Source organism: Hyla sarda, chromosome 13 (genome assembly GCF_029499605.1).
Source record: "Hyla sarda isolate aHylSar1 chromosome 13, aHylSar1.hap1, whole genome shotgun sequence".
Lineage (NCBI taxonomy): Eukaryota > Metazoa > Chordata > Amphibia > Anura > Hylidae > Hyla > Hyla sarda.
The window spans coordinates 42,585,036-42,597,242 of NC_079201.1; the positions used below are offsets into that span (position 1 = coordinate 42,585,036).

At 44.2% G+C, this 12,207-nt stretch overlaps 1 protein-coding gene across 2 annotated transcripts in view; it reads left to right on the forward strand.

The window, feature by feature from the left end:
- CASKIN2 (CASK interacting protein 2) overlaps positions 1-12,207 on the forward strand; it is a 259,418-nt gene that overhangs the window by 190,000 nt on the left and 57,211 nt on the right. For both annotated transcript variants that reach the window (XM_056549826.1, XM_056549827.1), the window contains 2 exons: positions 3,817-3,927; positions 4,024-4,125. In XM_056549826.1, coding sequence (XP_056405801.1) covers positions 3,817-3,927; positions 4,024-4,125 — 213 coding nt within the window. The remainder of the gene's footprint in view (positions 1-3,816; positions 3,928-4,023; positions 4,126-12,207) is intronic.

The window sequence follows — 12,207 nt, forward strand, 5'->3', positions numbered from 1 at the left end:
ACAAGTTTTCCTTGAAATAGTGTGAGGGTATCTTTGTGGTTTGTTTTCAACCTTCTGATCCCTTGTACTGCACCTTTAAGAAGGGCACTGTAAAAAAAAGTGTATGCATGCACACATGAAGCTAGATTGACACAGAACACCTATCTAGTTAAAGGGGTACTCCGGTGAAAACCTTTTTTCTTTTAAATCAACTGGTGCCAGAAAGTTAAACATATTTGTAAATTACTTCTATTGATAAATCCTTCCAGTACTTATTAGCTGCTGAATGCTACAGAGGAAATTCCTTTGTTTTTGGAACACTGATGGCATCACGACCACAGTGCTCTCTGCTGACATCTTTGTCCATTTTAGCAACCGTGCATAGCAGATGTATGCTAAGGGCAGCATGGTGGCTCAGTGGTTAGCACTGCTGCCTTGCAGTGCTGGGGCCTTGGGTTCAAATCCCACTAAGGACAACAATAAATAAAGAGTTATTATTATTATGATAATGACGTCAGCAAAGAGCACTGTGCTCGTGATGTCATCAGAGAGAATTCCAAAAAGAAAATAATTTCCTCTGTAGTATTCAGCAGCTAATAAGTACAGGAAGGATTAAGATTTTTTAAGAGAAGTAATTTACAAATCTGTTTAACTTTCTGGCACCAATTGAAGAAAAAAGGTTTTCACCGGAGTACCCCTTTAATGTTTTAAAATGGACCTGTTCACTTTCCCAGCACATCTTGTATTCACAGTGAAGTGACAATCCAAATAATTGTTCATTGTGGTATTTCTCTGTTGTTTTACCTGGAAGTCTATGAATAAATTGACAACTGGGTTTTTAACACGTCTCTTTGTGTGTGTGTGTGTGTGTGTGTTTGTGAGGGGGCGGGGGGGGGGTCTCCTAAATGCCTTGACAGTGTCCAGTGTTTGAGTAGGAGAATGGTAATACCGGATTGTTAATTTGTTCTTGCATTTCCTGAAACCGCTTGTAGTCGTTAAACATGCACCATACAGTGTGGGAATGAAAAATTAACTGCCACTTGAATCCAATGCAGTAGGTAGCAAAACTGAGCCGCTATAGTTGCTTGATGTTTTCTGATTCCAGCAGCAACCAGGAAACTAAGAATGCAGCTCTGGGCTATTATACAGGCTGCCACTCAGGAAAAGCAGAATAATACAATCTATCTTCCAAATTACTTAAAGGGTTAGTCCCAGACTTTACTTCTTATCCCCTGCAAGATAGGGGTAAAGTGTTTGATCGCACATTGACACCCCCCCCCCCCCCCCCAGTAATCTCCAGCACGGAGCAGCGGTTAACACGCCACCTTTATGCACTATATGGCAGAACCGGACATACATAAGCGCTGCACTCATGTATCTCCGGCTCTTCCATAGAGCTGCATAGAGTGAGAATGTCAACCTCTGCTCCATGCAGAAGATCGCAGCAGGTCGCAGTGGTCGGACCCCCCGCAATCAGACACTTCTGCTCTGTCCTAGACTCCTAGGGGATAAGAAGTAAAATGTGTAACTAGTCCTTAAACCTTTTATGCAGTGTTCCCCAACCTTTCATCATACTTTGACTGTCAGCAGGGGCGTTGCTAGGTCTCCAAAAGACCCGGGGCTAGAGCTTATAGCCCAGCCACACCCCCTAACTGCACCCTCAGGCACGCCCTCAGACAAGACCCTAAGAGATTGCATGAAGCATTATCTGGGACATTACTTCTCCATTCTAGTGATCGGTGGGTGTCCCAGTAGGCAGACCTCACTGATCACCTAGCTATCCCCTATGCTGTGGATAGGGGATCATTTTTAATTTTGGGAATACCTCTAAGAGCAATAATATTGCCAGCCTGTCACCTGAGTTTACTGACATACTGACAACCACCATCATTACCACCACAGACCATATACTGTACCCTAATACCACAATAACTTTGAAATGCTTTTGAGATGTTTATTCTTTTGGTCAGTACAATTGTGGCAATACCCAGTTCGTATTGCTTTTTATACTCTTTCCTTTTCACACCAAAATCCTTTTTTTTTTTTTTTCTTTTCTCTTTTTTTATGTAGCGATGTTCCGACAGCCATAACTTAATTTTTCATCCGATTGCATTGTGAGAAGGCTTATATTTTTGTGGGACAAGTTTTACGTTTAATTTATGTACTTTATTTTATTATATAATGCATTACAAAGCCTACTATATGTAGGGCAAAATAGAAACAATATGAACAATAATTTTTTCAGACTTCACAATATGGTAAAACTAAAATGCTTACTTAATTCTTCGGGTCAGTACGATTCCAATGAAACCAAATTTAGATAACTTTTGTTTAAAACTGTGTTAGGGATTATTCTTTGCACCAAGAGCTGTATATTTCACTTTTGTGCAGTTCTGGCTTTTTGATCACTTTTTATTCCATTTTTTTCTGGGATGTGATATGATGATGATATGATGATGAGATGAGCGAACTTACAGTAAATTCGATTCGTCACAAACTTCTCGGCTCGGCAGTTTATAACTTTTTCTGCATAAATTAGTTCAGCTTTCAGGTGCTCCGGTGAGCTGGAAAAGGTGGATACAGTCCTAGGAAAGAGTCTCCTAGGAAAGAGTCTCCTAGGACTGTATCCACCTTTTCCAGCCCACGGGAGCACCTGAAAGCTGAACTAATTTATGCAGAAAAAGTCATCAACTGCCGAGCCGAGAAGTTCGTGACAAATCGAATTTACTGTAAGTTCGCTCATCTCTAGATGTGATCATAAATCATCAATTTTGGAGTTTTGAATTTTTTTTGCAAGTTTACTTCGTTCACCGCGTGGGATAATAAACATTATATTTTCAAAGACTGGACATTTACGCATGCGGAAATACCAGATATATAGGGATTTTAAATTTTTATTATATTTTTAAATTTTTTAAATGGGAAAAGGTGACTATTTTTAGTGGGGGGAGGGGTTATATATTTTAAAATCTTTTTTTTTTACCTGGTGGTTAGCAAATAAAGGTGGAATGTCATGCATTTTTTTCCTTTTTAACCCCTTAGGGACATGCGCCTTAAATTTACGCTGCAGCAAGTAAATTCACTCACAGTTCATTCACGGCACCTCTGACCCAGCTGTTTCAAAACTACAATCCCCTGCATGTCCTCACTGTCAGGGCATGCTGGGTGTTGCAGTTTTGTTAATGCTAGCAGGCAAAGGAGGCAGCGGGGTGAAGTCAGGAGGGGTGGTGGTGGTGGTGGGGTTGCTGTGTGCTAAGTGGTGGACCAGTGGTGCTGAGTGGTGGCCCGGCCAGGAGGTGTGCGGCGCAGGCGAGAGGGAGCAGGCCTGTGGAGCGCTCCTTCTGTCTGCTGCAAGGAGATGCTATTCTCCCGCTCTCCACGCCGAGCCTGAAAGGCGTAAATCTTCCGAGATCGTCTCTATGCGTGGAGGGTGGGTGAACAGGGGGACTGACAGGAGCCAGAAGCATCTCATCACTTTCTAGAAGCCACCGCTGTCTAAAAGCAGAGGTGGCAATAAAAGAAAAAACAGCGGTAGCCAGAGACCCAGGGCTATGGGCCTGAAACTCTGGGCTACAGCCCAGTTAGCCCCCCCCTAACAACACCCCTGACTGTCAGAGAATGATGTGAGTTTTACAGCAGCTCTAGAGTCACAGGTTGGGGGATTGTAGATTAGATCTAGTTTTAAATTTTAACATCATCCAAATGCATCACCGATACAGTATTGTGTTCTGAGTAAATGTCTTAAATGACACTGTTGAGTGGTAAGACCCTGTGATGGCTTATTTGTTTTCTTATTATTACAATATATTAAACATAATTTGTTTGATTTATCTGTAGGATGCTGAACTTATCTATTGCTGGCTTCGTAATTTCCAGTTGGACATGTATGTTGGGAACTTTTTATCTGCAGGCTATGACCTTTTAACAATCAGCCGCATGACCCCAGAGGTGAGGAAAACTAAGCAATAACAGGTTCAGTTACAAAGTTTTTTCCAGTTTAATCAATCCTTTTTAAATACTCCATTGTTTCCCTTCCTTCTGTAGGATCTCACAGCAATTGGTGTAACCAAACCTGGGCACAGAAAGAAAATTTCTACTGAGATCAGCAGGCTAATTGTTGCAGATGGGCTTCCTCAAAAAACACCAGTGAGAATTCTTATCTGTTTATGAAATTTATTGCATAATGTTCACAGCACTTATATTCTGTTTAGAGTTGTAGCAATAGAGTTATAATTCATGGTACAATATTGTCATATTGTCCAGGGGAGAATGCTAGTTTTGAGCCTTTGAAAATAACCTGGGGAAAGTATGATGCTGCTCCATAAAAGATGGTGGTTCAGGCTGGTGCTTTTGTTTTGTAGTTTTTAGTTTTGGTCTGTTTTTTGGTGTCTGTGTTTGTGCTCTCGTGAACCCTGTCTTATTTATAGGCAAAACTTTTAAGTCAAATGTTGGGTGTTCCCAGAATGATGAAACAGGGCATAGGGTTTGGGTCAGGCACAAGATTTACTATTGGCTATGCTCTGGGTCATCATTCTGGGTACATAATTGGCATATCAGTAGGAAAATTGTAAGGGGTAAGGAGAGGGGTATGTAGAGGGGGCTAAACGGGCTAGAGAAGGGTGGTATGGGTAGTGAAAGAAGGAGTGGGTGGGATTAGGGGAGAAACAGAGTAACAGGAACCAGGGGCGTGGCTTAGCGCGGCATGTGAGCGGACGCACTAGCACGGAGCTCCGCTACCATCCTCTAATTTATCCTGGACTTTCGGCTATAAACACTTCTACTGCACCCACCTGCTATGCTTTTAAGGTGCCTGGACCCTGCTGTGTTCATTATGACCGGGCGCAAGAGGAACAATGAAGGTCCCGGGGCCGCTGGACGATGGTGCGGAGTGGGCCGGCGCCATCTTGCCTGGCTCTGGTCACGAAGTGTCTACAGCGCTTCGCGCGAGTCACTGATTCCCCTGCTGCTGGGCTGGAGAGGGGGCCGGGAAGCCCTTGGAGCGCTGTGGAGGGTGAGGAGACTGACTGACTGGCAGGCTGCTAGTGCGGATCCCCCGGCGGCTCCGGTGCCCGCATTGAGTAACAAGCCTGAACTGGCTGCTGCTGCAATGAACTCTGCCATTAACTCTACCAGTACTGGAGTGCAGCCTGCTCTCCCTGGGGACTCCTCTACCAACACTCCCCTGTCCACTTCTCATACTGCTGCTTCTCTGCTGGAGCTACATACCCCTGCTATACTATCCCCTGTGCATATTAACTCTTCATCTGCTGCTGTGGAATGTGTGCATGCGCCTGCTCCTGCATCATCCTCACCTCCTCATAGCCCCACTCTGAGAGATGTGTTCCTGGCCGTATCTAAGGGCAATGCAGATGTTAACCCCTTCCCGCAAATGGACGTGTATACACGTCCATTTTTTCTGTGACTTAACGCAAATGGACGTGTATACACGTCCAATACGTTTTCTATCACCATGTCCGTTGGCATGCCGATAGAAACGTCATCTTAGCTGTCCTGGACAGCTGACCGATGACACTATGCAGCAGGGGACCAATCAGACTGGTCCCCTGCTGCAGATCATTGTCATTAGTAAGTCAGTTAGTGACTGACTAATGACAAGGACTTGCAGGGTTCCGGGCTGATCGGGTCTCTGGTGACTCGATCGCCCGGAAAATAACGATGATCGGAGCAATCAGCGACCGCTCCAATCATCCTGAAGGGATAGGACCGAGGTGGCAGCTGCCACCTCGCTCCTAAACCCCTGCCATTGGTCGTTAGGACTAGCGACCAATGGCAGGAGGGGGGCGGGAGGTTAAAGGTGAAATCCCTGCTCTGCCCTGCCCCTGGATGTCGGGGCAAAGTGGGGGGAAGATGGCGGAGGGACCAGCGATCATGTCCTGGGACCAGCGATCGCAGCGGGACCCGCGGCGGTACCAGACAGACAGCGCGGGACCGGCGGAGGCAGCGGCGGACGGAGCTGTGAAGATCAGCGGTAAGTGATCTTCACTGCTGCGTTCCAGGAGTTGCCAAACTACAACTCCCAGCAAGCCCAGACAGCCAAAGACTGTCTGGGCATGCTGGGAGTTGTAGTTTTGCAACATCTGGAGGCCCACAGTTTGGAGACCACTGTGCAGTGGTGTCCAAACTGTGCTCTTACAGATGTTGCAAAACTACAACTCTCAGCATGCCCAGACAGTCCAGGCATGCTGGTAGTTGTAGTTCTGTAACATGTGGCCCTTCAGATTTTGCAGCACTACAACTCCCAGCATGCTTGGACAGTCTGGGCATGCTTGGAGTTGAAGTTTTGCAACATTTGGAGGGCTACAGCTTGGACACCACTGCACAGTGGTCACCAAACTGTGACCCTCCAGATGTTGCAAAACTAACTCCCAACATGTCTTTCGGCGGTCTGGGCATGCTGGGAGTTGTAGTTTTGCAACAGCTGGAGGCACATTTTTTGGGAAACACTGAGTTAAGTAACAAACTCAGTGTTTTGCAACCAGTATGCCTCCAGCTGTTGCATAACTACAACCCCCAGCATGCACGGATAGCCAGAGGGCATGCTGGGAGTGTTAGTAGTATTCCTCCAGCTGTTGCATAACTACAAGTCCCAGCATGCCCTCAGTTGTCACTGCATGCTGAGAGTTGTAGTTTTTGCAACGGCTGAAGGATCACTGGTTGCGAAGTTTGTTACCTAACTCAGCATTTCAAGAATGCTACAAGTTTTGCGCCGCAGCTCAAACTCTCAGCGGAAAGCTCGCTGTAGACCCTGGTCGTGTGAGTGTACCCTAAAAACACTACACTATACTACATTACACAAAATAAAAAGTAAAACACTACATATACACATACCCCTACACAGCCCCCCCTCCCCCCCCAAAATAAGAATAAAAAATTTCTCGTATGACACTGTTTCCAAAACGGAAAATCCAGCTGTTGCAAGACAACTCGCAGTATTGCCGGACAGCGATTGACTTTCCAGGCATGCTGGAAGTTTCGAAACAGCTGGAGGCACCCTGTTTGGGAAACCCTGCCATAGGGTATTTGTGGTATTGGAGGCAAGTGTAATTCTTGCATCCGGTTCCGTCCTTATGCAAATCCCTTTAGTCCTCAAATGCGCATGGCGCTCTCTCACTTCGGAGCCCTGTCGTATTTCAAGTCAACAGTTTAGGGCCACATATGGGGTATTTTCGTACTCAGGAGAAATTGCCTAACAATTTTTGGGGGGCTTTTTCTCCTTTTACCCCTTATGCAAAGGTGAAGTTGGGGTCTACACCAGCTGTCATTGTAAAAATGTTTTTACATTAACATGCTGGGGTTGCCCCATACTTTTCATTTTCACAAGAGGTAAATGGAAAAAAAGACCCCTAAAATGTGTAACACAATTTCTCCTGAGTATGGAAATACCCCATATGTGGACATAAAATGCACTGCGGGCACACAACAAGGCTCAGGAGTGAGAGTGCCATGTACATTTGAGGTGATTTGCACAGGGGTGGCTGATTGTTACAGCGGTTCTGACATAAACACAAAAAATAAAAATAAAAAAACACACCCATATGTCACCCCATTTTGCAAACTACACCTCTCACGTAATGTAATAAGGGGTACAGTGAGCATTTACGCCCCACAGGTGTCTGACAGATTATTTGAACAGTTGTCCGCAAAAATGAAAAATCTAATTTGCACAGCCCACTGTTCCAAAGATCTGTCAAAGGCCAGTGGGGTGTAAATGCTCACTGCACCCCTTATTACATTCCTTGAAGGGTGTAGTTTCCGAAATAGGGTCACATGTGGGGGGTCCACTGTTCTGGCACCACGGGGGGGCTTTTTAAAGCACATGACCCCCGACCTTCATTCCAAACAAATTCTCTTTCCCAATGGCGCTCCTTCTCTTCTGAGCATTGTAGTTCGCCCACAGAGCACTTTACATCCACATATGGGGTATTTCCATACACAGAAGAAATGGGGTTACAAATTTGGGGGGGCATTGTCTATTACCTCTTGTAAAAATGGTAAGTTTGGGAAAAAAACTGCATTTTTTTCATTTACACATCTGACATTTACACATCCGACTTTAATGAAAAGTCGTCAAACACCTGTGGGGTGTTAAGGCTCACTGGACCCCTTGTTACGTTCCTTGAGGGGTTTAGTTTCCAAAATAGTATGCCATGTGAGGTTTTTTTTTGCTGTTCTGGCACCATAGGGGCTTCCTAAATGCGACATGCCCCCCAAAAACCATTTCAGAAAAACTCACTCTCCAAAATCCCATTGTCGCTCCTTCCCTTCTGAGCCCTCTACTGCGCCCGTAGAACACTTGACATACACATATGAGGTATTTCCTTCTCGAGAGAAATTGGGTTACACATTTTGGGGGGATTTCTCTACTTTTACCCCATATAAAGATTCAAAAACTGGGTCTACAAGAACATACGAGTGTAAAAAATGCAGATTTTGAATTTTCTCCTTCACTTTGCTGCTATTCCTGTGAAATACCTAAAGGGTTAACACACTTACTGATTGTCATTTTGAATACGTTGAGGGGTGCAGTTTTTATAATGGGGTCCTTTATGGGGTATTTCTAATATGAAGGCCCTTCAAATCCATGTCAAAACTGAACTGGTCCCTGAAAAATTCAGATTTCGAAAATGTGAAAAATTTGAAAATTGATGCTATACTTTGAAACCCTCTGATGTCTTTCTGATGTCTTCCAAAAGTAAAAACATGTCAACTTTATGATGCAAGCATAAAGTAGACATATTGTATATGTGAATCAAAATATCATTTATTTTGCTTTCAATTGTTTTTTATTGGTTTTAAAACATAAAAGAAACAAGTAACCACAGTGTTACATAAACATATATCAGCAAGTATTCCGACGCTGTCATCTCCCTGTATCCCCCAACTGTTTGGGGCCAGGTGCACACAAATTACAGAATACAACATTAACAGTATACAACAAATCTGTCCGTCTTTTTTCCTCTATCATAACATACTGGGAAGCCTTCACTGCTGTATTAATCTTCATTTTCAAGTCGTGCTTTGCTACTTTTAGGAACATGTGTCGCAATGAGCTTAAATGCTAATTTCTATAGTTTGTAAAGGTTTATGTCAAAGATATGCTTCTTAGTAGGCATCTATATTCTGGTATCCCCAGTAGGAGGCTCTCTCCCTGCCCCTTATGCTGGAAAAACTCCCTCAATCAACTTTTATGCTGTAAGCAGATGCTGCCCAACCCGTCCATCTGATATGGAATTTAGCTAAAGATCCCGAACCTCTGGCCAGTGTGTATTCAAACGCATAAGTCATATTAAGTCTATCTACTACCATTGTGCGTGTAGGTATCGAGGCAGTCTTCCAGCATCTATTCAGTGCTATTTTTGCTATTATACAAAAAATACAAAAGAAATCCCTCATTGCATGCGGTATTTCATGCACACCTATAAAAAGGAGTACCAGCTGTGGAGACCAATGCACCCTAGCTCTCTGAATCTCTGTTAACAGTGCTCTGCAGTCCTCCCAGAATGGTTTTATGAGAGGGCATTTCCACAGTATGTGGACCAATGTTCCTTTCTGGTCGCAGCCCCTCCAACATGTATTAGCAGAGCCCGGATAGGCTAGCGCTACTTTGTCCGGCGTGAAATACCATCTTAAAATGGTTTTGTAAGCTGATTCTATGTGTGAGGAACACTGCAGAGCCCTGTGAACACCTCGGAAAGCCCTCTGCCATTCCTCAATTGGTATAACAATGCTCAAGTCTCTCTCCCACAGTCTAAGCGGATAAGATTTATTACAAGTGTTCGTTTGAGTGTATAATAAATATAGTGGTGAGAGCCCCTTTATCTGAGAAGCTAGATATGTAAGAGTGGCAGGATTCATGGAGATCTGAGTCGGTTTTAATGATCCCAGAAAATGACGAATTCTAAGAAATTTATAAAAATCAGTGCTAGGTAGATTGTACTTCTTCTGTATATCCCCAAATGTCATTAGTCCATACCCCTCATATAGCTGTCCAATTGAGTTAATATTTGCTTTGATCCAGTTTGACAGGTCTATATCTCGTATGGAAGCTTGAACAAACGTCAACGGTAGGCTCAAGGGGCTTATGTCCACCTGGCCTTTCACTTTCTATAGGTAACTGGACCACGCTCTCAGAGAGGCGCTTACCATAGGGTTACGGACAGTCGGGACCTCTACATTCCATGCTGGTGTGTATAAAACGTCATGCAGTGAAAAGGGATCAACCGATAGGCTCTCTATCTTCACCCAAGGGGGGGGGGGGGAGGACGACCACCAATGCCGCAAGAAGGATACCAATGTGGATACATAATATCCTTTAATATCTGGAGATCCCAAACCCCCTGCTAATTTAGATTTGGCCATAATAGCTGCATTCAAGCGAGGTTTCTTACCGGCCCAAATAAATCTAGAGAGAATAGATGTGGCCTTCCTAAAAAATGATTCTGGTATGTGAATTGGCATCGTGCGAAATAAATACAATAACTTCGGCAGTAAAAACATCTTGAACGCCGCTATGCGGCCCATCCAAGATATCTCCATCGAAGAGTATCTATGTACTGCAAAGGTCAAGTCCGATAATAGTGGTTCATAATTTAGAGCATATAAAAGGGAGTGTGGCGAAGCCAAACTGACTCCCAGGTATTTAATGCTATTTGGGCACCATTCAAAGCTATATGTAGACTTCAAGGACTGCATAATACAAGGTGAAAGATTCAGTGGGAGTGCTTGCGTCTTGTTTGTATTTAAATGATAATAGGAAAGCACTCCATATTCCTCTATAGTTTTCATATCATTTATTTTGAATGCCTATTTTCCTTACAAGCAGAGAGCTTCAAAGCTCAAAAATTGCTAAATTTTTCATGAAATTTGGGAATTTTTCACCAAGAAAGACAAGTATCGACGAAATTTTACCGCTATGTTAAAGTAGAATATGTCACGAAAAAACAATCTCGGAATCAAATTCATGAGTAAAAGCATCCCAGAGTTATTAATGCTTAAAGTGACAGTGGTCAGATGTGCAAAAAACGCTCTGGTCCTTAAGGTGAAAATGGGCTTGGTCCTTAAGGGGTTAAACTACTGCTTGGTGGCTTGTGTGAGTACATTAATCTTATCCTTCATGACATGCAATAAGTGTCCGTGTGGTTGAGGGGAGAGTGGGAGATATTGAGGAGCAGGTCCCTCCACTTAAGAGAGACATGCACCGTGTGATTAACCATCTTACTGCTCTTGGCGCTAAATCGGATGATATGGAGAACCGCCTTAGACGGAATAACGTGCGCCTGGTGGGCGTTCCAGAAAAGGTGGAGGGTCGCAATCCCGGAGAATTTTTTGAAAGCTGGCTCTTTAATACATTTGGCCGGGAGACTCTGACCCCTCTGTTTGCTGTGGAGCGCACTCATAGAGTGCCTACCCACCCCCTTCCACCTGGGGCTCCGCCGAGAGCTGTCCTTATTCGGATTCTTCATTACAAAGATTGTGATATTATCCTGCGCAAGGCCAGGGACATTGACTCTCTTGCCATTGATGGACATCGTGTCTCCATTTTCCCTGACTTTTCGGCTGAAGTTCAAGAGACGTGCTAAATTTACCGACGTCAAAAGTCACCTGCGTGCACTGAATGTGATGTACTCTATGCTCTATCCTGCACGCCTTCGCGTGGTTGCTACCCATATGTTTGATACTCCCACAACAGCCGCAGAGTGGCTGGATGGACATGAGGCTCAGATCAGATGTGCTGGACCTTGAGGTCTCCTCCTAACTGTTCACTGGTGGGGGAGTTGTGCTCAAATTTTTTGGAAGATGGCAAGCTGACCAGTTTCCAGTGTAGGATGGCAAGCATGTTCTCCTATTGCCTTATGCTATTTGTTGCCATTCTCATAATGTTTAATTTGCTCTAGGTACCTTATCTTGCTGCCGAATGTTCCCTTTTATTCTTTTCTAGGCTCCGCCCTGTGCGAGGAATGTTGGTGCTGTAACCTCTATGTTCCCTATACTACCTGCTCACCCTACCTGGGCCATTTGTTTGCCTCTACTATCGCAAGTTGCGATTGTTTGTTTGTAGTTGGTCTGGGGTGTTTTTGTGGTACCGTGTCTTCCCTTCCGATTTTTTGTGCAATCTTGTCCTTCCTCGGGACTTATCTGGACTTTTCGTCTGTCCGTTCATATTTGTCTCTGTTTCTTCTATTTTGTACTCTCATGTATATCTACTAT